General features: G+C 36.2%; 5 protein-coding genes and 1 long non-coding RNA gene across 9 annotated transcripts; 5 read left to right on the forward strand and 1 right to left on the reverse strand.

The window, feature by feature from the left end:
- Positions 1–610: 610 nt before the first annotated feature.
- LOC111007251 (Pseudouridine synthase family protein) lies at positions 611–7,297 on the forward strand. Of its 3 annotated transcripts, XR_002600973.2 has the most exons (10): positions 611–843; positions 1,016–1,127; positions 1,734–1,915; positions 2,369–2,514; positions 4,004–4,095; positions 4,258–4,598; positions 5,721–5,784; positions 5,879–5,953; positions 6,454–6,516; positions 6,794–6,870. XR_002600973.2 is itself a non-coding variant. In XM_022279548.2 (9 exons), the coding sequence occupies exons 1-9, from the start codon at positions 704–706 to the stop codon at positions 6,767–6,769; spliced, it is 1,155 nt and encodes a 384-aa protein (XP_022135240.1). In that variant the 5' UTR covers positions 611–703; the 3' UTR covers positions 6,770–6,894. The 3 variants fall into 3 exon arrangements, 2 of the variants coding, with proteins under 2 accessions (XP_022135240.1, XP_022135239.1); XM_022279548.2 differs by lacking the exon at positions 5,879–5,953 and having other exon boundaries at positions 6,755–6,894; XM_022279547.2 differs by lacking the exon at positions 5,879–5,953 and having other exon boundaries at positions 614–843; positions 6,794–7,297.
- A 736-nt stretch (positions 7,298–8,033) lies between these two features.
- On the reverse strand, positions 8,034–10,850 carry PRK1 (Leucine-rich repeat protein kinase family protein). Of its 2 annotated transcripts, XM_022279703.2 has the most exons (3): positions 10,163–10,850; positions 9,464–10,066; positions 8,034–9,257 (listed from the first exon to the last, which is right to left on the reverse strand). In XM_022279703.2, the coding sequence occupies exons 1-3, from the start codon at positions 10,848–10,850 to the stop codon at positions 8,590–8,592; spliced, it is 1,959 nt and encodes a 652-aa protein (XP_022135395.1). In that variant the 3' UTR covers positions 8,034–8,589. The 2 variants fall into 2 exon arrangements, with proteins under 2 accessions (XP_022135395.1, XP_022135394.1); XM_022279702.2 differs by having other exon boundaries at positions 9,464–10,850.
- On the forward strand, positions 9,162–11,488 carry LOC148210560 (uncharacterized). The gene is made up of 2 exons (XR_015791604.1): positions 9,162–9,304; positions 9,656–11,488. It is a non-coding gene; the product is annotated as an uncharacterized LOC148210560 (long non-coding RNA).
- Positions 11,489–14,780: 3,292 nt separating this feature from the next.
- On the forward strand, positions 14,781–18,707 carry LOC111006813 (uncharacterized). The gene is made up of 3 exons (XM_022278889.2): positions 14,781–14,926; positions 16,009–16,558; positions 17,394–18,707. The coding sequence occupies exons 1-3, from the start codon at positions 14,853–14,855 to the stop codon at positions 18,411–18,413; spliced, it is 1,644 nt and encodes a 547-aa protein (XP_022134581.1). The 5' UTR covers positions 14,781–14,852; the 3' UTR covers positions 18,414–18,707.
- Positions 18,708–20,164: 1,457 nt separating this feature from the next.
- LOC111007030 (uncharacterized) lies at positions 20,165–22,684 on the forward strand. The gene is made up of 4 exons (XM_088125490.1): positions 20,165–20,306; positions 20,400–20,480; positions 20,615–21,157; positions 21,504–22,684. Exons 1-4 carry the CDS (start codon positions 20,268–20,270, stop codon positions 22,503–22,505), a joined length of 1,665 nt encoding a protein of 554 aa, XP_087981616.1. The 5' UTR covers positions 20,165–20,267; the 3' UTR covers positions 22,506–22,684.
- A 969-nt stretch (positions 22,685–23,653) lies between these two features.
- On the forward strand, positions 23,654–27,033 carry LOC111007031 (uncharacterized). The gene is made up of 4 exons (XM_022279187.2): positions 23,654–23,812; positions 23,915–23,974; positions 24,590–25,129; positions 25,499–27,033. The coding sequence occupies exons 1-4, from the start codon at positions 23,759–23,761 to the stop codon at positions 26,516–26,518; spliced, it is 1,674 nt and encodes a 557-aa protein (XP_022134879.1). The 5' UTR covers positions 23,654–23,758; the 3' UTR covers positions 26,519–27,033.
- The last annotated feature ends 961 nt before the right edge of the window (positions 27,034–27,994 follow it).

The raw sequence follows: 27,994 nt of genomic DNA on the forward strand, positions 1-27,994 counted from the left end.
CCTTTCTGTAAATTTAAGATTAAAATAATCATCGGCTGACTGATATAATAGTAATCAATATATTTTTTATTCTAAAAAAAGTAATCAATATATTTTATTTGATATGATAGTGATTGATTAATATAAATGGATGATTACCCTATACATAATAACTAATTTACTTATACGTTGATGCTTTTCTTTTATTTAACTTATATTTTGATGCTGTTATAATTACAACTGTATTCTTGCAATATCTCATTAAATTTGTACATAGATACATATATATATTGGTAAATTTGTACTAAATTTGCGGCTAAAAGTTTAAACTAAACCGAAATTATTCCATCAACTTCAACTTGAGCATAGCTCAACGGGATAAGATACCTATATCCGACCCGAAGATCGTGAGTTCGAACCCTCCCGACATGTTTACTTAAAAAAAAAAAAGAAATTATTCCACCAACAATCATATTAATGGGCTCTACCAAGGGCGTCTTTTTTATTGGGCTGAGCTGGGCTTGAAGCTTACTTTCCTCGGCCCAAAACGAGCGACGTGAGTAAGTTCAGGCCTAGTCCTTCCAGCTGGACCAACATGGGCCTGTCCATTTTCATCTGCTCAACTGCAACATATTACGTGGATTTTACAGTCTCGTCGTTGCTGCGGCGGCGGCTGCACCTGCAACTGCAATACGGTCCCGGTCGTCCTCTCAGAGCGGTGGTTATGATACCAAATCCGAGGGCTAGACTTGTATCAAGTGCCGATTTCGGTTGCAAGTTTCTGATGGAGAATCGAGCTCCGCAAAAGGATTATCTCCATTACAATCACACTGATCGCTGCAGAAATGCTAGATGGACCGCCAGGTTTTTCTTTCGTCCATCTACGTTATCCGCCAGTTTGTTTGATTTGAGATTTCTTTTGAAGTGTTTCGACTAAAATTCTGTTGCGATGAGAACTTCGCTTTTTTTTTTTTGTAGTAATTAAATCTGAATATGAGAAGGCTATCGATCAAGCTGTTCTTATGCTTTTGTGCAGGGAAAGCTACCAACTCATGTATGGAAGGCCGTGGCAAGAAGTGCTTGATTTTTATTTTCATGCTGTTAATGGAAGATTCTCTCCGTCCTCATTGTTTGGAACTGAGGTGAAGGTGAGTCTCCAATATCAACGTTTTCTTTAAACTTCTTTCTTCTTTCTGTATAAAGCAACAGCAATGTGAACCAGGACTATGTTTAATGCCACTTTCATTATAATGTTCTAACCGCGTTGGATAAGTTTTAACTACCTGGTGATATTAGTTTCTAGGGTTACTTTCTTTTGCTTCAAGCAAAGCAGTCCGAAGAGTAGTTTAAAACATTTATATGTCTTCTTTTTGCAATCAAGTTAGTAGAAAATAGAGAGGATAATTCATTTGTAGTACGGCTTCCTAAATCCTAAGGAATCGTATTTCTTTTTGTTCACATTATCTGGTCTTTAAAATAATGCTTGCCATCTAATACTTTCAATCGCTGTCACATTTTCCAGTGTGTGTTTGTTCTGAGTTTCGCTTGGATTTGGAGTTCTATTTAATCAATCATGTGCTACCAATTGTTTTATTTGATTAGTTGATCATAATCATTTTTTAAATATTGTTTTATTGGTTGATTAGAATTAGGAGAAATGAGTATGAAAATTTTGTTCCATAATTATCTTTCAGCACGAAAGAAGAAGGTATCATTGATTTATTTATTTATTGTGTATAGTACTTCATCCGCAGACAGTTCATGATCATAATGATGCTGAGATTCCATTGATTTACAACACATCAGAGTTAAATAGAGCTTCAGTTAAAGATAAGACTGGGAGGTGGGCAAGGGCAACATTTAAGATTGTTCTCTCCTACCATGGAAATTCTTTTGATGGATGGCAAAAGCAGCCAGGCTTGAATACTGTTCAAGGGTAAGCTTGTTTCCTGAAACCACATGCACAAGTAATAAACATATACAATTGGAAGATTTTGAAGCTAGCGTTGTTCTTTTTAGTTTTTATTATAAAGTCTTTTAAATTGAAGAACCGATAAGTATTTGCAAGTGTTAAAAAAAGTTTGAGAAGTCAGTACTAGAGATACAATTGAATATCCCATACCTCCATTTCGAGTGAAACTTTCCTCTTGAGGACAATGTCCAGATTAGATCAATTGACCATATTAATCTCACCTTTCATGTATCTCCTTCCAGTAGTAGTATAACAGCTTCAAGTAATATCTTAATATCTTTTGATGTATAAATAGTTCGATTTCAGTCTAGAGATGGCAAAGACTCCTGTATATTGGAGGATCACGTCTATTTGCATGGATATCTGCTACTCTTTTTATTAAATTACTTTTGCATTGCCTCACATATCCTTCGGCAGTTTGGTAGAAAAATCTCTTGGGAAATTTGTAGATGAGAAGAAAGCTCAGCTGCTGAAAGATAGATGCTTACCACTAGAAGGATGTGCTGTGGTTGCTGGGCGCACTGACAAAGGGGTGACAGCTCTGCGACAAGTTTGCTCATTCTGTATGTTAAATTTTTAAATCTTCGTTGACATGATTTTGTGCTTGTTTAGATATTTAATTCCACAACTTTGCTTTATTTTTCTTAGATTCTATCTCTAAATAAAAAACGAACTCTTAGATTACAATAAATTTTATCTATTTATATTATTTCTCGACAACTCTGATAGTTGCTGATGGATAACCATTAATTGCTTTGTCTCATCCGTTTGATATAAACTCCACTTTTGCGGTGCTTCACTAAAACACTCAAATTGATAACTCTGTTCCAACTGCTCTATACCCAAAGAATTGAAAGGTACGCTCAAAATACTTCTTAAAAGTGAGCAGTATTAAAACAGGAGTGGTGCATAGTCTATGTTTAATGTTATATAACTCGTTTCTTGATTAAAACCTCATAATTTTTTTCCTTTTAAATAATCAGTGGGAGGTGCAACACTGGAATTAAATCCAGGAAGGAAATTCCGATAAAAAGTAGCCAGAGTAAGATTTTTAATTTTTAAAATTTTAATTTTTAATATGAAACCATGCTTTGATTGAGAAAAATGAAAAGAAGAAAAACAAACAGCCCAGAGGACGACTACTACAAAAAAGGCTTAAATCCAAAAGAATAACACCTGACTGATAATTACAAAAGGCCCTGCCAAACCCCACTAGGAAGTATTAAACCTAAAGATTCCAAACAAACTCCACGGATCTCTCCACCCCTAAAAGTTATATTGTTGATAATTACAAAAGGCCCTAAAACCCCACTAGGAAGTATTAAACCTAATAAGATCCCAAACAAACTCCATGGATTTCTCCACCCCTAAAAGTTGTATTGTTCCTCTCCGGTCAAATACCTCATAAAGTAGCCAAAAACTTTGTACAACACCCACTGTATCTTAATTAGGCCAATCTTTAGGAGCTTATTGTTTAGAAGGTTTGACCTAGATACCCATCACTGATGATCAATTCAAGTAGTTCTGCAGCATGGAACTTGGAGTGCATTTCTTTATACCCTTTGCAGAAATCCTTATCTGATGCTATATGAAAAGGAAAGTTGGCATAGAAGATTAAATTTTCTCAATGCCAATAATAGAATTCAAGCCGGACATCCAAACTACTTGGACATTTGATGTACAAGGCTATGTTTTATTTTTTCTTTCGACACATTTGTCTCCAGACCATAGTTTTTTTACAATACTTATAACCCTTTATGTTAACTTCTGAATCTTGTCTGAACTGCGTTTCTTTTGGTTTGAGTTCTTTAACATAAATATATGTTATATGTTTCCTTATTAAGAAAAATGCAATTACAACATACCTTTGCTTTTATTTCTTCCACAAAAGTATTTGAGTTATTGCTATTTCTTTCCATCTTTTGTGTCAAATTTCCTTCGGAGGTGAACAGTTCTGTATCTCTTTCTGACTTCATCCACTTTATTTTTATTATTATTTTCTAATTTTAGAGAACCAATATCTGAATTCATTTAAACTCACATCACTTGTAGATACTTGGCGCACGGATGTTAAACCTCTAGACATTGAAGATTCGATCAATAGTGCAGCTCCCAGAAAACTCAGAGTCTTGTCTGTTTCTCAGGTAACATGCTGGTTTTCCATGAAATGTGGCATTGTAAATGAATGTGGTTCCACTGTCTAGCTCTAATATTGTTGCAGAATAACTTGGTGTTTATTTAACTTTCAATTTTGCTTGTCTCTCTCTTTCAAATACATGTAACTGCTCAATAACTTACTCCTGTAGGTGTCTCGTAACTTCCACCCAAATTTTTCTGCTAAATGGAGGCGATATCTGTATATTTTCCCTCTCAAAGATGGAGAGAATATGGAACCAGATTTCGCAATTGGAGAAGACGCAGAAAACTGTAGAGAAGAGGAAAATTATAATAAAATTGAAGCCTTGAATGGTGAATTCAAGGATGAGATTCTGGATAACTTGGTCCTCAGTCAAAATGAGGAGCTTGCATCAGATGATAAGCCTCAAACATTTAGTGTAAGGAGGGTTAACCGACTACTAAGGAAACTAGAAGGAAAGTTATTGTCATACAAGATGTTTGCACGTGACACCAAAGCATCAAGAAATGAGTGAGAACCATAAATTGAATCAACTATTGGCATTTTTTGTAGTTACTATAGCTTCTAGTTTGAGTATCATTATTAATTAGTTTTACTTTTGTTTCAATAATATTTATTATTTAATCCATTCTAATAAAAAAAATATTTGTTTTTAATTCTTATTGACTGTAAATCTTATTCAGTTGAATATAAGTTATTTCTTGGATTTTCTATTTACTAATAGCTTTCGATCAGAAATTTATGTAGATTTCATTGACTCATGTATGTCAAACTTTTGTTTTGCAATTGCGTTGCGTGTTTGACCGTGCCTTCCAATCAATATAAGTTTGACCTTGCTCTTTCTCCTGGCATGTATGGAGGTTTCTTCTAGTAACTTTTGACTTCATCGGTGTCTTCCCTTGATTCTTAAAGATTTGCTTCTGCTTCTATGGGGTCAATTCATTCAAAAAGAAAGCCGAGACTCATGGAGGTTATTTTTTCTTGGAAAATTTGGCTTGAAAGAAATAGGGGCAGTGTTCTCAGGAGTTGAGAAATGTTTAGAGGTTATTTGGGAGCTCATATTTTCCAATTCATTTTAGAGTACTAGCATTACAATTTCTGATCATTAAGTCTATCAAGCGTTTTCCTTCTATTCATTAGTCACTTTTTTGAATTTTTTTAGAATCTGTTTATAGGAAGGTGAAAATGGATGAATCCCATCTCTGCTATTTTCTAGGACCTGTGGATAGAAAGGAACAGCAGGTTTTTCTCGAGTAAAAATAAGGAAAAGTAGGAGACATGGTCAATGACAAAGTTAAGCATCAACTTGATATGCTTTGTTCAAGCCTGTGTACTTACCCACCTAATGAAGTCGACTCTTCCTTTTAACAGTTTTTTTAGGTCCTTCATTGGGGCTTCTGTCTCCCCTTTTGTACTTTTCATCATATCGATTTCTTTTGATTGTAGATATGATTAGGATAGCTAGTCTGAAGGCTGACTAAACAAAGTCAGTTATAAAGTTTACAAGTCAACTTTTCATTGATGTGATTGATGTGCTTGCTCGTATCTTTTTTCCTCCAACTGTCTTATCAACGACAGGATGATGTTCAGAACTTTCTGACGTGTACTAATGGCAACTATCCTCCTTTGCAGAGGTCCACCTACCGAGTGTTTTCTTTACCATGCACGAGCAGTGGAAGCTAGACTACCATGCTTGGTATTTTCTTACTTATGGTCATCTTCACGTTCTCCTTTTCTTTGATTATCTTTTTCCCTTTTATACTCCTCCCCTTGTTAAAATGAATTTGCAGAGTTGTAACATGTGATTTGCATTGTGTTTTCTACTGGGTCAGAACGTAGAGAACAGAAGATGAATATGTTAAAAAGTGAGTGTGAACCGATGAAATGTAGAAGAAATTTACTTTGACATTATGTCATCAATGTGAACTCGTGAAGTACTTTAAAGAAAACTAGTTGTAGCATGTGCTCGATTCAATGCAGTTTCAGATTTTATTGACAATGGTTGCTCTCTCTTCTCTCAATATCTAAAATTGGATAACCTAAAAAATTTCAAAGATCATCTTTGAGTCTGAACCTCAACTTGGGAACAATGTGAACTTTAAGTAGAGTGCTTAATTGTTTATTTGGACTGATCTGTGGAACCTATGCTGCAACAGATGCACAAGTCCAAACTATATTGAACCAATATGAAGTTTATAATACGTTATAGAAATTATTGTAATAGAGATTAGGGTTTTGATTCTATGCTAGAAAAGCCAGGTTTTCAGCAAAACTACATCCCCCACAACTTGCGTGAGTGACATGCTTTTGAATGCAGCTACTCCAAATTTAGGTATCTGAATTAGTGGCGGTGTTGTATTTACAGGATCAAGGAGTAGGAAGAAGTGTTATGTGTGTTGAGCTGGTCGCTAATCGCTTCTTGCGAAAGGTATCATCTCCAGGCACCTATGCTAAAGAGTATATTGTACTGAACATAAAATTTGTTTATTTATATCAAAATCTTTCATTCCAACTGCTTAAACTTGAGAGCTAGCATCTTATATGTCAGAAAAGGAATTTCCCCAGTCTTAACAGCGTGATTAACCATAAGGCCGTGTGCAAATGAAATTGCTCTTTCATGTTTTTATGGCATTATTATGTCCTGTTGAATCCTTGATCTTTAGCAGTTTAACCAATCATAAAAGGATCGAATCATGACCTTGTAGATGGTGCGGGTGCTTGTTGCGACAGCAATCAGGGAGGTAGCTGCTGGTGCAGGAGAGGATGCATTATTAAGGCTGATGGATGCCACATGTCGACGTGCCACCGCACCTCCTGCGCCTCCTGATGGCCTCAGTCTTGTCGATGTAGGTTACTCAGAATTTGATCCACAAAACTGCTTCATTTTAAACGACTGATATTTTTTCCCCTGGCTATTTCTGACCCATTTGATTGTTGTTGTAATCTAAGTACCTTCTAAATTTCTACAATTATAGATATAGTTATTGAATAGTGTTAGGAGAAATGTTCTGTTGAGAGTTTGAAAGTTAGTGTGCATTTTATCACTTTTTAGGTGTTTGTATGAGGTTGGGGCTCATTTTTCTACCAATTTACAACTATTTAAGAGCGTGTTTGAGAGTCATTTTACTTTTGTCGTCAAAACGACTTTCATTTGAAATGATGATGTTTGGCAAGTAATTTTGGAAGGATTACTTGCGGGATATTGCTGACATGAGCCTTACAAACTTCTAAATTGGAACTATGTGTTTGGGTATGTGTTTTGTATGGTAAAAATCATTTTTATCATTGTCAAAATCATTTTTTTTTTGTATTTATCATGTTTGAAAGATAAAAAAATTTTGATTTTAGTAAAATTAAAAATGATTTTAAATTGATTTCTAAAGTATCACTGGATTGTAATTTGAAAAATCAATTACACTTAAATTTCTTGTTTTCAAAATAACTCATTCTACCAATAAATAATTAAGGAAAAGAAATATAAATAATTCCTTTGCAAAAAATATATAAGTAATTATTTGGTTATATCATAGACATTATTATTTTTTAAAATTTCATGTATTGTTTATGATTTAATATTTAACCATGATATTTATGTAAGTTCATTTAGTTCGTATAATTCATATTAGTTATATAACCTTTCAAAATTTTATAGATTGAAATCTTCCGCTGTGGGGGTGAATTTTTTATTTCTATTTATATGTATCATGTTTTTTTAATCATAATTATTTAATAAACAGTGTTAAAAAATAGTGTTAAATAATTTTTTGAATATAGTAATTCGATGATCATAAAATAAAATCACTCAAAAGATTCAATTATATGAAAATCACCTGTAAAATTTTCACATATACTTTCACATATGTAACAAAATATTAAAATATTCTAAAATCACTTTCAAATATGTTTTAAAAGTTAAAAGTTAAAAGTAAGATTGTACACAGATGATTAAAAACAATAAAAACAAAAGTATTATAATTATTATTATTATTTGTTTGTGTTATTTACTTTATGTGGAGTTTACAATTGGGGAGCACAAATGAGTTCCAAACGAAAACGAATTGTTTAGTGAAGTTGTTTGAATTAATGATACAGCTCTATGCCTTTTACTAATCTACCGCAGTGCAGGTGCTCTCTAGAATTAGATTCTTTCTTTTTTAGAACCAAAAAAAAAAAAAAAAATGTAGTGCACCCAAAGAATGATGACATTCTTTCTTTTTCTTTTTCTTTTTTTTTTTTTCCATTTTCCACCCAATTAAGAGAATTTTATCATGTATCCAACTTCCTAAGCATTGTTCTTGCAAAAGCAAACACACTTTTTTAATTTCCCATTCTACCCTCAATCGAAACCTATACACTAGTCCTCCTCGTCTTTGAAGAAAAGCCCCCTTCTCCACATCTTCATCTTCAACCTCTGATCATCCTTGAGCTAGAATTAGAATTTTCAAGCAATTTTTATGGAGGTCTCACAGGTGCTTTATCGATAGAGCTCTGATTTTCCAACTCACAGGGTGAAATTGAGTTCGTCAGATAGTCCTCTCGAAGACCTAATGTCAGCCTCGCTGGCGTACGAGGAGTAGAAATCTTCATCCCCGTCTTTTTCTTTCAACTCCTCGATTTTGTCCACAGCCTCTCGCAAATCCAGCCTCTTCTCGAAATCGCTCTCGCAACATGTCATGGCGATCCGCAGAAGCTTCAGCATCTCCGCCTCGCAGTTCTTCGTCGGCCCCATGTCCTTATCGAAGACTTGGGTGCTCCAATCTTTTTCGGGAATGGCTTTTACCCAAGTGGCCAGATCTTCCTCATCCCCTCCCTTGCCTTGGTGCAAAAAGTTGGCCGGGAATTTCCCTGTGAGAATCTCTAAGATCAACAGCCCGAAGCTCCACACGTCTGTCTTCTTTGTGATTCGGCCCTGCTGAGAGTATTCTGGGGATTTGTAGGCCACCATTAGTTCTTGGGCGTGTTCTTGGTTCACCACAGGGATGAGGCCGTAGTCCGAAAGAACCGGCTCGTTCGAAGCCTTGAGAAGCACATTTGAGGATTTGAGATGCCCGTGAGCAGAAATCAGACTTGGAAGCTCTGTGTACAGATACCGAAGACCCTTTGCAACCCCTTTCACGATCTTCAATCGTGCAGGCCAATCGAGGGCTGGTTGACCCACTGCTTGGTGCCCTGAAACATGATTCACGAACACAAGAGCATAATTCTACCATCTCAAGGTATGTACTATGTATGATGTTAAATCATTATTGAACTCAAAATATGATGTTAAATTATTATTGAACTCAAAAGCTTGATAGGTTAATATTGATTGACGATGGCATAGCTATTTAGTGTTTTAGGGGTTTGAATTGAAGGGAGGAGAAATGTGTACATACCATGAAGATGAACAGCCAAGCTACCCTTCTCAATATAGTCTGTAATGAGAAGTTTTTCTTCCTTTTTGTAGTAGTAAGCAACGATAGGAAGCAAATTTGGGTGTTTTAACCTTCCAATTCTTCTCATATGTTCTTGGAATTCCTCTTTATCCACATTGTTCATTTGCTTAAACCTCTTCACAACCATGACAGGCCCGTTGGTCAAGGCTGCTTTATAAGAAGAACCGAAGCACCCACTTCCTAGGATTTCTGCAGAGGCTTTAAGCAAGTCTGACATATCAAACCTCTCTGAATCCTCTCTTACAAATGACAATTTAGCGTTGTCGCCGGCCCGTTTACCCAAGCTTCCGTGGCTGGAACCGCGGTCCGGTGATCTTGACCCGACTGCTGGATCCATGTCATTGGCACCTGGAGACTTGTTCTGCGCTGGATCCTCTATGGAGGGAGATGATTGGTTCCTACGGCTGAGGATGACTATTCCGGCACCAATGGCAAGGAGAGCCGCGGTCACAGCTATTGAAACCATGACGATGCTTGCAATTGATGGCATCTTCTGAGTGTTGCATGATTTATTAAGTGGTGGTCCACATAAACCATCATCCCCTGCTCGTAGGAGGCCACAATTTGCTTGCTTCTTAGAACACATTACAAAATTAAAAAACAGAACAAGAACCCAAAAGAAAAGAAAAGAAAACAGACCTGAAAAGGAGGTTGGATCGATCTGGGCGAGGGCTGATGGGATCGGGCCATGAAGTTGATTGTTGTTGGAGATATTAAAGGACTTCAATCCCTTCTGGTGAAAATTAGGAATTTGTCCTGAAAACTTGTTTCCTTCAAGCCTCAACTCCATGAGGCGAGGGAGTTCCACGAGGGACCATGGAATCTGACCCTCAAGCTGGTTCTGAGCCAAATGCACCTTCTTCAAAGACAGCATACTGGAGAATTTATCCCCGGGAATCTCCCCGGAGAAACGGTTTCGTGAGAGATACAGAGACTTCAAAGCCCCAAGTCTCTTGACATCCGGGAGAGGGCCCTCAAAATCATTGCCCATAAGGCTGATGGTCCTCAATTGGGGCGCCCCCTCTAGCGACTCGATGTCAACAGTGCCCTTGAGCCCCATATTTTCAAGCTTCAATCCCCAAACGTTTCCCTTCTCGCAAAGAATACCGACCCAATTCCCCTTGTCGCCGGAGCAAGGGGGGGAGCCGGCGGCCCAACTGGCCAACGCATCATTGCCAATTTCCAAAGAACCTTTGAATTTGAGAAGCGCCTCGTCGTCGGGAGCGCCAATTGTGGGTTCCAAAGAAACTAAAAGTAGAATGATGGTGGTGATGGTGATGGTGATGGTGCCCGGCGGCGGACATGGGCGTGCCATATTTTCGATCATATGAACACGCGAGGGCGCCAGCAGCAGCAGCAGCAGGCGCGCCCTTTCAGACGGCGGTGGCGTTGGAATTGAGAAGGGGAGGTCGTTGTTGGTGGTGGTGCGATGGGGCTAGGGAATGGTTGAAGGTGTGATGGAATTTTGATGGCATTGAAGAAAGAAGGAAACAGAGGAAACAGAGAGAGAAGGGCAAGGACTCTAAGAATAGGAGGAAAGGCTACGAGAATATTGTGTCCTACAAAAACAAAATGGGTGGCTCACAAGTTGACCAAGTCTACTTCCATTCAATTTCCCCCATCAGAACTGTACGCCAAACCTTTGAACCTGACAGGTGAGATTATCCATTTTTTTTCCCTTTTATTTTCTTCCTCCGTCTCTGTTGGCTATGGCTCTGGCTATGTTATATCATCCTTCCCATTATGACAAACAATTCCAACTCCCAATCATTTCTCCACCAACAAAATACCCGTTTGATTTCATCTAAACATTTTATTAGATATTTCTTTCAAGAAAGAAAAAAGAAATGTCAGATGAAATGATTGTTTAAGAGATGTGTGTTTTTTTTCTTTCCTTTTTGTTACATATACATTTGAGTTTGATTTAGATTATGCTATTTATGTAAAAGTTCTATCTTTCTATTACGGGTAAAAGCACATATTTGTTGGTAAATTTGGCCTGAAAGGTGTGTTTAAAGATTGTTATGCAAAAAGAGTAGAAATTTTATTTGGCAGGGCTTTGTAGAGCAAAACCAAATAGCTCTTGGAGATATGTTATTATGTAACAAAATCTTAAAACCGAGTAGGGGTTCACAGGGTAGGGACAAGGAAGGCTTCCCAACCCCATTAATTCTCCATCTTCCCATGGAGAATTATTTCTGATTTTTCTTTCTTTTAATATTTCTTAATTAAATAATTTTTTAAAATAAATTTATAATTAATTGCTTAATTCCCAATGTTTAATCCGGGATTTTATGCCTCGTTTAGGGTGGACACGTGGGAAAATGGACATCCTTAAGGTAGGTGCAATTACTTGGTAAGAAAAATGAAATTGGTCAATTTACATTATAATATGATGTCTCTTTAATATTTGAGGTTATGCTTCCACATCAAAGTGAGCTTTTGTCGTCCCTTGATAATTTTGTTACAATTTAATTGAGGTAAAAGAAATAATACCACAATAATTAGTAATTCCAGGGGAAAAAAATAATTTCTCCCAATGTCTTATCTTTTGTTTTCTCAAGGATTGCATTACAAAATTGTTTCCTAACAAATCATTGAATAATGAAATAATATATGGTAGCTTTCGGTCACCTAAAATTTTGTTGGAAATTTTTTTAGTACAATCCGCTAAGCATGAATTTATTATATTTATAGATTTATTTGTAATACGTCAATTTTTCAAATTTAATCATTAAAACAATTGTTGCTATGAGCCCATATTGAATAACGGTGTAAATGGTCTTTTCTTTCCTTTTAGTTCAACAATTGTGGAGTGGATGATCGAACTATCAATGATGTCTAATCTATGAGGGAGTCTCCTTTAGGGTTTATTTAAAGTGATACCAAATAAGCTTAAAATTATGCGAAGGTTTAGGTAATCCATCTGAAATTTGAAAGAAAGGGCCTTTATCAAAACCTTTGACGATAACTATTGTAAAACAGTCTGAAATAAAAATCTAGATAAGTGGTGAAAATTAGCTGGAAAACAATTTGATCCAACTAACATCAAAATATTTCCTTCACATTTTTATTAATAAAATTTGGGTTCAAGCTTCAGGGTTTCTCAGACTCACCATTTTGAGTTTAGCCAAAATTGGGGTTTGAGGTCGAGAAGTAGTGGTTGTGGTGCGTCAAGGCACTTCTCGGAGCAAGTTTGAAACTGGGTCTTAGAATGTGACAGATTACGCGGATGCTATGTTATGTGAACTCTCAGCATCAAACTATGTTTACGATATCCTTGTAAAAAATTCCTCTAATCGCTTGTTTTGAGTGGCACATTAATTATGCCTCAATTGGTTGGAGGTGGAAATTCCTTTAAACTTTCCTCGTTTGATAACTATTTTGCATTTTGTTTTATGTTTTTGAAAATCAAACTTGTAAATACTACTTTTATTCATGTTCATGTGTTTATTTATTTCGCGTTTGTTTTTATTTTTATTTTCTAAATTTGACTTAAAATGTATTTTTTAATAAATACGAAGAAATTATCAACAAACAAGCATAATTTTCAAAAATAAAAAATAAAAAACGAATTGGTTATCAAATTAGGCCTAAATGATTTGATAATTGGTCACAACACAAGAAGATCTAAAAATACACAGAAAACCAACTAAATAGCAAAATCCCTCCAAACAAACATGGATTCTTTGCAGACCAAATAAAGTTCACACAAATCCAAGAGAAACCACAATTTTGATCAAACATTTTGACTCACAAAATCGACCAATATATCACAACCAGAAATTAAAAAAAAAAAAAAACCCTGAGACCAAATTCAAATATGCTCAAAACGATGAGGACACACTGAGATAAAAATAATAATAACAATTAAAAAAAAGATATCTTAATTATTTAAAAGTAGATATTTCGAAGCAACGAAACTAAAAAACAATGGTAGAAAGATATTGCTCATCGGTCACCAAGCCAAACTACAACATGGGGTGAGAGATCAAACTCACATCCGCTTAATTTGAAATATATGTCAATTACTACTCAACTTTGTTCGCTTTGACAAACCGCGCAAGACTCGAAGGAGAAGGAGAAGGAGAAGAGAATATAGAGTAAGCTAACAGTCCACAAAACATGAAACAAACTATTGCGACTAGACTTTGTTCAAAAATTGTGAGAAAAGAAACAAATGTTTAACATAAAATTTGGTATGGCTGTTTTTGAATTCTTCTGGCAAAATGTAAATACCTCATCTTTTAAATTAATTTAGGTTTACTTTAATTCATTTTTGTCCGTGTATTTTTCAGTGTAATTCATTCATTTTAGTCATGTATGTTTGAAATGCCTATTTTTATTTTTCATACACATTTAGAAAGTGAGTATTTTAATTTCTTTAAATCAATTTCTATCTCAATTCTTTTGATCATAATTTTAATACGACACTTCACTAATTAAATTTCTTAAAAAAAAAATTTCTTTACCTGTAAAACTTGTCACTTCTTAAAAAAAAATAAAGATTAAAATAGAGATTTTAAGAATACAATAATTAAAATAAATCTTTTAAAACGTACTGGATTTCTCCTTTATCTGAGATCCTTATAGGAAAAATAATGAAAACGACAAAAAGTTAACAATCTAGAAAGGGAAATGATCTTCTTTTGCCAATAATTGAAAGGGAAATCTTTTTTTGATCTTCTTCTGAAAACTGTCATTGTCTTTGTTTTTTGACAAATTTTTTTCTCGACAAATCTTTTTCTTTATAATTGAAACTTTTAAAAGAATATCCCCATTATTTTTAAAACAAAAGGCAAAATTGAAGAGTGCTCTTTATAATTTAGCCTTAAAATCAATTTTTTTTTTTTCGCTGTCAAAAGCATTTTTCTTTCCATTAGCATATTTGGCGAGTTAAAAATTTGATTTTAAGAAACTCTAAAGTCACTTTAAATTGATTTTTAAGGTATCAATAAAAAGAAATCAACTATATTTAAATTTATTTTTTCAAAATCACTTCCAAATGCACCATCTAAATAATACCTTAAAAATCGATTAAAGTTGATTTAAAGTTTTCTTAAAATCAATTTTCTAATTTACCAAACATGATCAATATGGAAATAGCACCAGTGATTCCCAATCACATCTTAAGTTTATTTCGCGACTTTCGTACTTTGGTAGGTGGTGCTATCTTACCTAACATATAACTTGTAAGTTTCATCTTATTAATTGTTTTAATTAAAAGCTCATCCTCTTGCAGTTGCAGTTTCCTATATATACAATAATCGGCAGAGGAAGCTGGAAATTCAATAAGGAAAAACTTGAGTTCTTTGTTCTGCTTCCATGGATGCTGTATTTAGATTTGCTCATGGCTGCACTTTCAACAGCCCAAGAAGAAAATCATATTTCAGTGTTCGTCAGGTCAGTACACTCCTAATAATAATAATAATAATAATTATTATTATTATTAATTTAATTTCTCTTGACCATTAGATGTTAATTATGCCCAACCCCAACTCCAAGTTGAACATTTATTTATGGTTAAATCACGTCTAAGTTAGTGTTTCTTCTAAAAAAGGAAAGAAATAATGAGGTTTGTGTTTAATAGGTCGTTGAAATTTAGAAAGTATTTAATAAGTGAGAGATTCAAAGGTTAAAGTCGAAAGTTGGATGTGAGAAAAGAGGGAAAGGTAGGTGTGATTCACTTGGAAAGAAGAGAGAATCTGAAAGAAAATACGTACGAATTACTAATTTGAACGTGTTACCTCTCAATTAACTCTAGTTGTTTTGGACCAATGAACCATTGGAAATTGATATTACATTTTTTCTTTTTTCGGCATCTTCTCCTTTTTCCGACATCTTTTTAGGTATGATAAACATATCTCTAAATGAGCAACTTGTGTACCTAACTTTAGATTTTAATATTGAGAGGGACTCGAGGCCACACGTTTTCTCGGGACCTACTTAGATTAACCCTTGATTGGCATTTAAGACATTGGGGTCCCAAATCTTGGATTGAGTTCCTAATAAAACACACATCAATTGCCTTTTTTCCGGAAAAAGGTCAAATCACTTTGTTTTGACATTGAGTGGTACAATAATTGTGCCTCAATTGTTAACAGTGTGATTAAATATCTTGTTAAGTTTATTGATTCCTAAACCAAGATGAAAGAAAATACAGGATTTACTTTACTTTTTACATGTATTTCACTTGAAAAAGGTGAAATCATTAATCTAATTCTAATGCATTATCAGTCTAAGAAATAAAGAACATATATGTCAAATTAGGGTCTCTTTAGTAACGTTCTCCTCTCCAGACGTAAAAGTAAACGTTCTCAAATTTTAGAAACAAGAAATGAGATAAGTTAGCAAACATGTATGTTTTCCTAAAAATGACAAACAGGAACAAGAAATAGAAAACATGAACGTTACCAAACGAACCCTTAGATATTGCATGTCATCAATCCATATTGAAGATCAGAAAATGTTTCATGTTTCCCAAGATTGTATTCTTCAATTTTCCTGCTGGAAACAAAGCCAAACAACAATCAAGATAGGTCAAGCAAAAAGCAAAATCAAAATGCCAGAGATTCTCCAAGATTCCAGGAAAGTAGTGACCCTCCTCTGATTAGAGCACTGAAAGTCTCAGCTGAACAAAATGCAGCTGATTTTCACTTTCCAGGACACAACAGAGGGCGAGCAGCACCATCATCATTAACTCAGCTCATTGGTCTGAAACCATTTATGCATGATTTGCCTCAGTTTCCAGAGCTGGACAACCTGTTCCGTCCTGAGGGCCCAATTTTAGAAGCACTTCAGGAAGCAGCACAGCTTTTTGGAGCCTCAGAGACATGGTTCCTCGTTGGAGGAACCACCAGTGGAATTCAAGCTGCCATCATGGCAACTTGTTCCCCAGGGGAACATATAATTCTTCCTAGAAACTCCCATGTATCAGCCATTTCTGCTTTGGTGTTTTCTGGTGCAAAACCTGTATACATAATGCCTGAATATGATTCCAACTGGGACATTGCCGGTGGCGTCACCCCATCACAGGTAAGCAAGGAACAATGGTTAGAACTTGGAAGTGTTAAATCTTAATGATATCAATTCACAATCTAAATTGCTTGCTACCTAAGAAGTATGGACGCTCCAACATTTGTTGGACACGTATCGCGTACTTGTTAGCTTTAATAGATGTATGTCACCTACTAGCTGTACAATGTGAATATGGTTTCGACACTTGTTAGGCACGTATAGAACGATTGTTAAGCATTAGAAATAGACATAAATAGTATGACAAAATTGATAAATTTTGAGAGGGAAATACATCAAACTCTTTTTTCAAAGCATAAAAATGCATAAACTTGTGTCTTTGAATTTCCCTGTGGTATAAAAATAATAAATACTTTTAAAAAATTTGTATATTTTAGTAAACATGTCCTTGCCGTGTCCGTGTCCTAGGCTTTTAGAAAATGACATGTCATATTCTTGTGTCTATCCATATATATCTATGTTTCTTAGCTGTTAAGGATCCTGCATTGGTAAAATAAGAGACCAAACAACGATTTATAATAGACATGGAACCCATGAATATTAATATGGTATAAAAGCCAAAAAGGTCAAACGAGCATTCGTCCAAAAATGTGATTCGGTCAAGATCGATGAGTCAAAAGAACCACAACCTTGAAGGCATGCTCCCACATTGATAAAATAAATTACCTAACAAGGATTAATAATAGACATAGACTACTCCTCTCATTGCCAATTGATTTTGAGATAGAATCTCATGAATATTAATATTAGCTCACTACTAACATAAGTTTCGTGTTAGACTAATGTTTCCTAAGGTGGTGAAAGTCCAGTTATTCTAAATTCTTTTCTTCCACAGGTAAGTAGAGCAATCCAGATTTCAGAGATGGAAGGTAAAAAAGTATCAGCAGTTTTTGTCACTTCACCAACCTATCATGGCATCTGCAGTAACTTGAGTGAGATTTCAAAGATATGCCATTCCAATGGAATTCCCTTAATTGTCGATGAGGCTCATGGGGCACACTTTGGATTTCACCCTCAACTCCCTCATTCTGCACTCCAACAAGGGGCTGATTTGGTTGTCCAATCCACCCACAAAGTTCTCTGCTCTTTAACTCAGTCATCAATGCTGCACATGTCTGGAAACACTGTAGACAGAGAAAGAGTTTGCAGATCTTTACAATCACTTCAAAGCACAAGTCCCAGTTATCTACTTTTAGCATCATTAGATGCTGCCAGAGCTCAAATAAGTGACAACCCAGACGAGATTTTCAACAAGGCAATAGATTTAGCCAACCAAGCAAAACAAAAGATAACTAAAATTTCAGGTATCTCAATCCCAGAACTTCCCATCTTCCCCAACTTCCCTGCAATTGATCCATTGAGACTCACCATTGGGTTCCAGCAACTTGGTTTGTCTGGCTACAAAGCAGATGAAATTCTACACAAGAATCATGGCCTCATTTGTGAACTTATTGGCACCCAATCTGTAACTTTAGTCATTAATCTTGGAATATGTGAACGTGATATTCAGAGGCTGGTGTCAGGTCTAGAGGATGTGAGCTCTTATGGATCTATTCTAAGAATTGAAGGAAGAAGCAAAGTTATTGTTTCTGCACCCTTTACAGACATCAGAATCAAGATGAATCCTAGAGATGCATTTTTTGCAAGAAAACGAAGAGAAAACATTAGAGAAAGCGTGGGAGAAGTGTGTGGGGAGCTGATATGTCCTTACCCACCAGGGATTCCAGTGACAATCCCAGGGGAGGTCATAACAGAGGAAGTCAGAGATTTTCTGCTGCATCTGAAAAACAAAGGTGCCTGTATAACTGGTGCTTCTGATCCCCAACTCTCTTCAATCGTTGTTTGCAATGTGTAGGAGAAAAGTGAAAAATAACTCATGAGTACAGCACTTTTCTTGATTCCTTATGGTTGGCATAGTTTTGAAAGGGATCCACGATTCATGTGAAGCGCTCGAACACAAGACTTTGTGGCAGTAGATACTACAAGATTTAAGTCTTTGTCACTGCATTGAAAAATTTGCTGTGAAATAAAATTTAGTAGAGTTATTTTTAATTGTTCTCGCAAATTGGGGATACCTTCCGTCATTGTATTTGATCTGTTTTTATCTTTGTCTATGTAATTTTAAAAAATAATCATTTTAGTTTCTTCATTTAAATTTCTTAAACCGTAACTGTAATATTTAAAGTTCTATGGTAATGCAAAAACTAAAATGAATGTTTTAAAAGTATAAAAGAACATCGGTTAGAAAATAAATCAACAAAAGTGAACGTAAAAGTATCTTTTATATTTCTGCTTGTTTTTGGGAGACAATGATAGAAAAAAGAATGAAAATAAGAAGAAAGACGAAAAAAATAGAATGGGAAATCTTTTATTATATTATTCCTATCGATCTGATGCTGACGTGTTGTCTCCCTTACAGGCACGTGAATGAATACTTATTTCGGTTTTTTCTTTTTCTTTTTTTGCTAAATTACTAAAAAAGATACCACTAAACTTTATCTTTTATTTATTTAAAAACTACATGTATCTTTTCTAATATTATTTTTGACTTTTTATAAATATTTCAAAAATATTAATTTATTAAAATATTCGTTGATATTTTTAATGCAAAGTTCATGCGATAGAACTTAGAATGATATGAAAGTTAAAGTTTATAAAAACATCTAAGTCGACATGAAATGATGAATCAATAGTTTAGACAAAGCTATGATTCTTCAAGATAGTTTTTCTTCCATAAAAGTTGTATTTTTTATCCTTTGAAGAAACCTTTTTTATTCCACGTGACAATACCATAGTCATCTATGATGATTCTACACCATAATCCAAATTTTTAAAGGCAATGTTATTAACGTAATGCTGGTATAGAAGTTTGAAGCACTATATACCATTTTCTGATGACATTTGTGAGTAAGACAAACTTGTAAACTTTGATTGATATGGTGTCAGAGTTTGCCGCCGCTTTGACGGAGCAACCAGATCGTGGATGCCTTAAGTTTAGGTAGGAGTTAAATACTTATCTAAGACAAATCTAGATTAACTTTCACCCTCTCCCACCTTTTTGAAGCTCTCTCCCATAGCGATTGGCTATGGCTGCTTCATTGCTTATGGGGTTATGCTTTCAGCTAAAAAAACGTCTCGTCTCTCTAAAAAGTTTGTTTCTCTCTCCCTCTAAATTTGGATTTTGTCGGCAACCAAACAAACCTCCACCAGTCTTTTGTCTCAGGTTTCTTCCCAATTTTACAATCTTCCCTAACATATTAATTATAGGAAAATACTTAGATTCTCATTAGAACCGTTAAATATTTGACAACTCATAATTTCCTAATAAATCTTTATGTTTTTGCATTACTCTCTTTTAATCGTCAAATATTTAAGATGGCAAAGAGAAAGTTGTTCCTATTTTCCTTAATTACAACTCCTCCTCTTCTTTCACTTCATAAAATGGATCACATATCTAGGTGTGCTTCGTACAAGCTACAAATAGAAATAGATGCATTAAAATGAAAATATGACTGCTACCGTGCTCGGAACAGTACATTTCAGCATTTATTTCATTTGTTCCCTTCCTTGCCTTCTACTTACCTAACATATATCTGTAAGTTTCATCTTCTTATTGCTTATCCTCTGGCTTTAAATACCCACGAGATCAAAGGAAAACTTCAGTTCTTTGTTGTGTCTCCTAATTCAAAATACTTCACTTTGTTAAACCATGGCTTCTTCTGCAGCTCTATCTACCTCTATAAACCTTGTAAGTTCTCCCTCTCCTTCCATGGGTCCTGTATTTGGAAGCTCCCAAGTGGGTCTTGATCCATTAATAAAACCTGCCTTTTGGTCTCTGCAGACTCACCATTTTGGGGTTCCCCTTCTCCATCACTGCAGTTTGAGGAGGCAAAGAAGAAAATCATATTTCAGTGTCTCTCAGGTCTGTTGCTCTTTTTTTATTTCTCCTAGCCATCAACTGTTTTTCCCCAATCACAACTCCCACTTCATTGCTTGATGGGTGTGAAAGATCCAGAGCAAAAGAGATACAGTACATGATCTTCCATTTTCTTGCAGCAAAAAAGCATTGTTGAGCAAAAGAACAGTGAAGACAGATCAAGAAAAAAGCAAAGTGACGACACAACAATTAGAGATTCTCCAGTATCCCAGCAGGAGGGTAGCTCCCCTCCGCTGGTTAATGCATTGAAAGTTGCAGCTGAACGAAATGCCGCTCGTTTTCACTTTCCTGGGCATAACAGAGGGCGTGCGGCACCATCATCAGTAACTCAGCTCATTGGTGTAAAGCCATTTATGCATGATTTAACCCAGATTCCAGAGCTGGACAACCTTCATCGTCCCAAGGGCCCAGTTTTAGAAGCAATGCAGCAAGCAGCACAACTTTTTGGAGCATCTGAGACATGGTTCCTGGTTGGAGGAACCACTTGTGGGATTCAAGCTGCAATTATGGCAACTTGTTCTCCAGGAGAACATATAATTCTTCAAAGAAATTCCCATATATCAGCCATATCTGCTCTGGTGTTATCTGGTGCAATACCTATATACACCATGCCTGAGTATGATTCCAATTGGGACATTGCTGGTGTGGTTACTCCATCACAGGTGAGTGAGGAGCTTTGGTTCTCAACTCTTTGTAGGGTGTCTTCACAATCTAAATTGCATCCTCCATACTAGAATAAGTTTCCTGTTTTCTGGTATACCCAAGGACATCCGTGCTCATCTCATCAAGGGTATTTGGTATTAAGCTCACTGGAATATTCGAACTTGAGACCTATAAACTAGGATGACCAAGAGGCTCCAAACCCTTGTTAACTGAACTTATACAACACAACATTTTAAACTAAGCAAAATAAGAACTACTGGAGAAAATTTTCCCTTGGTTATTTAACTCTTGTATCTTTTTAACTAGATGGATATCCTGTTAGACTAAATTTTTATCATTTCACAGATTGATAAAACAATCAAGGATGCAGAAATGGAAGGCAAAACAGTATCTGCAGTCTTTGTTACTTCACCTACTTACTATGGAGTATGCAGTAATCTGAGAGAGATTTCCCAGATATGTCATTCTCATGGAATTCCCTTGATTGTTGATGAGGCCCATGGGGCACACTTTGGGTTTCAACCTCAGCTACCTCATTCAGCACTCCAGCAAGGGGCTGATTTGGTTGCTCAATCCACCCATAAAGTTCTCTGTTCTCTTACTCAGTCATCAATGTTACACGTTTCAGGAGATATCATAGACAGAGAAAGAGTTTGCAGATGTTTACAAGCAGTTCAAAGCACCAGCCCCAGTTATCTGCTTTTAGCATCATTAGATGCCGCCAGAGCTCAACTAAGTGATAATACAGACAAGATTTTCAAGAAAGCAATAGATTTAGCAAATCAAGCAAAACAAAAGATAAATAAAATTCCAGGTATCTCGATCCTAGAAGCTCCCACTATTGATCCATTGAGACTCACTATTGGTTTCCAGCAATTTGGTTTGACTGGCAATGAAGCAGATGAAATACTACACAAGAATCATGATATAGTTTGTGAACTCTTCGGGACACAATCCATTACTTATGTCACTACCCTCGGAACATGTGAAGATGATATACAAAGGCTGGTGTCAGGTATTGAGGATATAAGCTCTTCTGCATCCATTCTGAGAGTTGAAGGAAGAAGCAAACTTAGTCTTTTTGCTCCCTTTCCTGACAATAAAATCGCTTTGAGTCCTAGAGACGGGTTTTTCGCGAAAAAAAGGAGAGAGAACTTTGAAGAATGCGTGGGGAAGGTGTGTGGGGAGCTAATAAGTCCATACCCACCAGGGATACCAGTAATGATCCCAGGTGAGGTTATATCTGAACAAGTTTTGGATTATTTCCTGCATCTAAAAAGCAAAGGTGCCACTGTAGATAGTGCATCCGATCCTCAACTTGCTTCACTACTTGTGTGCAATGTGTAGGCGAAAGTGCAAAATGACTTATGAACAGGGTGCTTTATTTGAATCCTGATATGGTTGGAGTGGTTTCTAGCAGAATATAAGTATTGATAAGTAAAATCAAGTTGAACCTCTTCTTTGTAATCATCTTTCCTCCACACAAATGCACCAATAATCAATGATTTGATCTTGGTTTCTTCCTACACTGGTAACAGTAAACTGAAAACCCCACAACAAAATTGTGAAACCCTTCTTTAAACCCCTCCACACAGACAAAATTCATACAAATCTAACAAGAACCACGATTTGATCAACGATTTGATTCACAAAATGAAATAAAACTGACCAAGATAACACAACCAGAAAACCTGCAAACCAGATTCCCAAAAACTTGAAACGTGCTCAAAATGATGAGAGGAAACAGTAAGATCTCATCAAACTAATGCCAAAAACTCAATAAGTGGCTCTCTACATCAAAAGTTGAGGGGCAGGGCAACCATATGCCAACACAACAGCGCACACAAGTTTGCACCTGAAGGATGGCCCGGTTGAGAAGGGCTTTGAATCTTTTAATCATACTGGTTCAGAGGTTTCACTTCGAATATTTTGATGAGCTTAATACCAAAAATCATCGATGTCTCCGAATCCAAACTTTGGAGCGGGCACGGGTGTGCTGGGTATAGAGGAGCAAAGCTCCGACTTTCGGTTATTAAAAAAAAATCATGCACAAATTTAAAATTACACTAAACTAAGTATATCAATATACATTTATCCAACCTACTCGAGAAACCGGTCAAAAGTTTAGGGACAACCATATGCCAACATCACACGTAAACTTAAAACTATACTAAACGAAGTATATCAATTTGCATTTATTCAATCAACTAGCAGGAAGCTTCTATCCCAAATATTTGTATTATGAATGATCATAATACAGTACATAACATATAAAAATTACGATTAATTCTTATGTGTTATATGTTTTGGAGATGATAGGTTCAAAGTTAAGTTTACAATGGCCGTTCAGACGTGTTTCTTTTGGAATCAATGATATCTCTATTTGTTCCAACAAGTTTGTCCGTTACAATATTTCCACCATGTGAGGTAATATTCTTTAAATGAGAAAATTAAGGGGAAAAAAAAAGTTCGGCTGAGGACAAAATTGGAATTAGAATTTTCCTTTTTCCCTCTGAAGATAATTTGTGGACTGATGCGTGCTAGTTCAAGCAGAATCGCCGTAGCCATCTGAGCTTGAGAATGATTTCGCCATTGAAACGATGAACGAACTTTTGGCGATGGCTTCTTCGCCTCTATCTTCCTCTACAAGCCTTGTAAGCTCTTCCTCTCCATTGACGTTACATTTGGATAAGCATTCAGCTCGTATTTGTGAAGTTCAAGGTCTGATAATAATTCTTCGGCTTTGCATTCTGCAGAATCACCATTTTCGGTCTGCACATAATCGGGGAAGAAAATCATGTTTTAGTGTTCGTCAGGTCTGTCTCCTCGTCCTTCAGGCTTCCGAGTATTCTTAGGTATCTTTTTTTCCCCCCCTTTTCTCTTCGTTCTGCTCGACTCTAATCGAAGATGATGACGGGTCCTCAATACCTAAACTATGGTCGGCCGAGTAAATTCTTTGATTTCTCTGATCCATGACAGTGGTGAACATTTCTTTATTGAGAATTGCCAATTTCCTTATGAAGCTCAAATTGATGGTTTAGCAGTCGAGCATTTCCAATTTTTTTACTCGGAAATTCAATAGAATTATAGTACTAAATCCTTTACTTGTTTTGCAAATAGTCCTTCCAGATTACTGAGTTCGCCATAAGGATTGTACCCAATGTTGAAGGGTTGGGAACTCTTTAAGCTTCACCAACATGAGTAATTATCAGTTTCCTACATTTATAAACCAAGGAAGATGAAAGGCAATAGAGGATCTAATCTGTTCTCTAATAGTAATATCGAATCATTTCACCAACAAAGCCATGGTTCTAAATGCAGGGTCTGGTTTTACTCTGATGAGGAACAAAAAATGGATGGCAAAAGATATACCGTGTGTCTTTGCCAAGAGGATCTCTAAATTATGTTAAAACTCTTCATTTTTCTTGCAGGAAACAAGCATTGTTGAACCAAAGAACAACCAAGACAGGTCAAGTAAAAAGCAAAGTACCGCCAAGATAGCCATTAGTGAATCTCCAATATCCAAGGAGAGCTGCCCCCCTCTGGTTAATGCATTGAAAATTTCAGCAGAGCAAAATGCAGCTCGTTTCCACTTTCCTGGGCATAATAGAGGACGAGCAGCGCCATCGTCATTTACTCAGCTCATTGGTCTAAAACCATTTATGCATGATTTACCTGAGCTTCCAGAGCTAGATAACCTCTTTTGTCCAGAGGGCCCAATTTTAGAAGCACAGCAGCAAGCAGCAAAACTTTTTGGAGCATTTGAGACATGGTTCCTGGTTGGAGGAACCACATGTGGAATTCAAACTGCAATTATGGCAACTTGTTCCCCAGGGGAACATATAATTATTCCAAGAAATTCTCACGTATCAGTCATATCCGCCTTGGTTCTATCTGGTGCAATACCTAAATACATCATGCCAGAGTATGATTCCAATTGGGACATTGCTGGTGGGGTTACTCCATCACAGGCGAGTGAGGAACAATGGTTTTCAACTCATGGTTACAAACATGTCATGTAGGGTATAAAATTTCTCAACAGACTATTGCTTACTATGAGTATTAATCTTAGCAATACCACTCACAATTTACTATAATTTGACTTGATATAAGAAAATAACGAATGCAGCACAATTGAGCTTTTTACATTTTGATGACCAGACATTAAGTTTTACTGGGGAAAACTGATATGGGATGGTTAATATGCTACTTTAGGTTAGTTTTGCTACCATTAGTTAAGTTATTAATTTTGGTTTCCAATTTCAAAACCTCACATCTTTATTTAGTTGATTAGTATCCCGTTATTCTGAAGAGCGGAATTTTTTTTTATTATTTCACAGGTGGATAAAGCAATCAAGGATTCAGAAATGGAAGGCCATAAAGTTTCTGCAGTTTTTGTTACTTCACCTACTTATCATGGCATCTGCAGTAACCTAAGCGAGATTTCCCAGATATGTCATTCTTATGGAATTCCGTTGATTGTGGACGAGGCTCATGGGGCACACTTTGGATTTCAACCTCAGATGCCTCATTCTGCACTCCAGCAAGGTGTTGATTTGGTGGCTCAATCCACCCACAAAGTTCTCTCATCTCTTACTCAGTCATCCATGTTACACATGTCAGGGAATATTGTAGACAGAGAAAGAGTTTGTAGATGTTTACAAACACTTCAAAGCACTAGCCCCAGTTATCTACTTTTAGCATCATTAGATGCTGCCAGAGCTCAACTAAGTGATAATCCAGACAAGATATTCAACAAAGCGATAGACCTAGCAAATCAAGCAAAAAACAAGATAAATAAAATTTCAGGTATCTCTATTCTAGAAGTTCCCATCTTCTCCAACTCCCCTGCAATTGATCCATTGAGACTCACTATTGGTTTCCAGCAACTTGGTTTGTCCGGCTATGAGGCTGATGAAATACTACACAAGAATCATGACATCGTTTGTGAACTTGTTGGGACCCAATCTATTACTTTTGTCATAAACCTCGGAACATGTGAAGATGATATTGAGAGGCTGGTGTCAGGCATTGAGGATGTGAGCTCTCTTGCATCAATTCTAAGAATTGAAGGAAGAAGCAAACTTAGTACTTCTGCACCTTTCCCTGACATCAAAATCGTCTTGAATCCTAGAGATGCCTTTTTTGCAAAGAAGAGGAGAGAGAACATTAAAGAATGTGTTGGAAAGGTGTGTGGGGAGCTAATATGTCCATACCCGCCCGGGATTCCTGTAACAATCCCCGGTGAGGTTATATCCGAGGAAGTTTTGGATTATCTGCTGCATCTAAAAAGCAAAGGTGCTTCTATAAGTGGTGCATCTGACCCTCAACTGTCTTCCCTACTTGTATGCAATGTTTAGAAGACAGCGCAAAATAATTGATGAAGTCCCTACATGAACCGGTTCCTGATGGTTGGAGTATAATACAAATTTGCAGTGTTTATGGATATCTGTATTGGATTGGGGGGAAGTATTAGTGATAACTCTTGTTGATGTTCTCCTTGTACGGAGCGATCAAGGAAAAATGGAAAATTACGAGGAGGGAATAAATCTTCTGGGAATGAAGTCAGACTCCTGGTTTTATCATAATGGTGACACAATGCATTTGAGGCTATTCAGCATGTGTTTGTTGCATGAAATATCATGGGACATTCATCTTTTCACTTGGGCGTCAGTCAGGTGATTGCAAGTATAGCTTTTAGATACCATCATTCACCCTATTACATACAATTTCCCTTCACCAAATTTTGCTCTTGACCTAGCTTGTTGAGAGAGGTTACATTTGTTTCTGAATCAGATATCTATGGAAGAACAGTTACAAATTTTGTGAACTATGAACTCCTAATAACAATATACTTGGCTTAACTATTTGCATATTCATCATGTTCAAGTTTAACACCATATAATTATAGGTTTGACATCTGAGAGGTAGAAAATTGAGACAACAGATAAAGTAGTTGAGAGTTTTCTGTACTTTCGACCAAACACCTTTTAAAATGATAATAGGGCCTTGAATTAGACAATATATGATTTAGCATGCCATCTTATTCTCTAATGTGCAACGATTTCTGGAGAGATGAGTGTTACGTTTCTCTATTTTTCATTCATATCTAAAACTTCATACCGTTCCTCACCAACTCAAAACCTCCTTCCATGGTACCATTTCTTAATAACTTAGTGCAAACAGATGAGCATGACAAAAGGAAACCATGAGAAAACCTGGCATCAATACTGGGTTGAAGAATAGATGACTGCTTTACTTGTATAGATCGTTAGTACAAATGAACCAAGACAAGTCAGAAGAAAACCAAATCTAAACTCACATAGCATTCCCCAGTACTCAAATCATAGACAGCCAACAAGTGGAAATTTAGAGTTGAAACCAACTTGAATCTAGAATCACTAAATATTATGCTCAGTCTTTGGGATTGAGGAAAGATTTGCAGCACTAATAACAATCTTCAGATTTCACACAATACCCACCACACACCATGTACACTATCCTAGACAACTCAAGAGAATAACCGAGACATACAGTTCTAAGGCATTTGTATGTCCTTATAATGTCATCACATCATGGCATGGCAACTCTAATGTCATCACATCATGGCATGGCAACTCAAGTGATGACAGATGCTAAGCCCTTGAGGGCATGTCAGTCAGTAAGGACTCGGAGTCTCTTAGTTATACTAGTTTAGAGATCTCAATTTGGAACCTTCTAGTAAACTTAATACTAAAAATCTTCAATTTGGAACCTTCTAGTGAACTTAATACTAAAAATCTTTTATATCTCCCGGGTCCAAACCTCAGGGCGAGGCGAAGAATCATGTCAGTAGA

The sequence above is a fragment of the Momordica charantia genome (genome assembly GCF_013281855.1).
Source record: "Momordica charantia cultivar OHB3-1 chromosome 6 unlocalized genomic scaffold, Mcharantia_2.0 BLBB01000006.1, whole genome shotgun sequence".
NCBI lineage: Eukaryota > Viridiplantae > Streptophyta > Magnoliopsida > Cucurbitales > Cucurbitaceae > Momordica > Momordica charantia.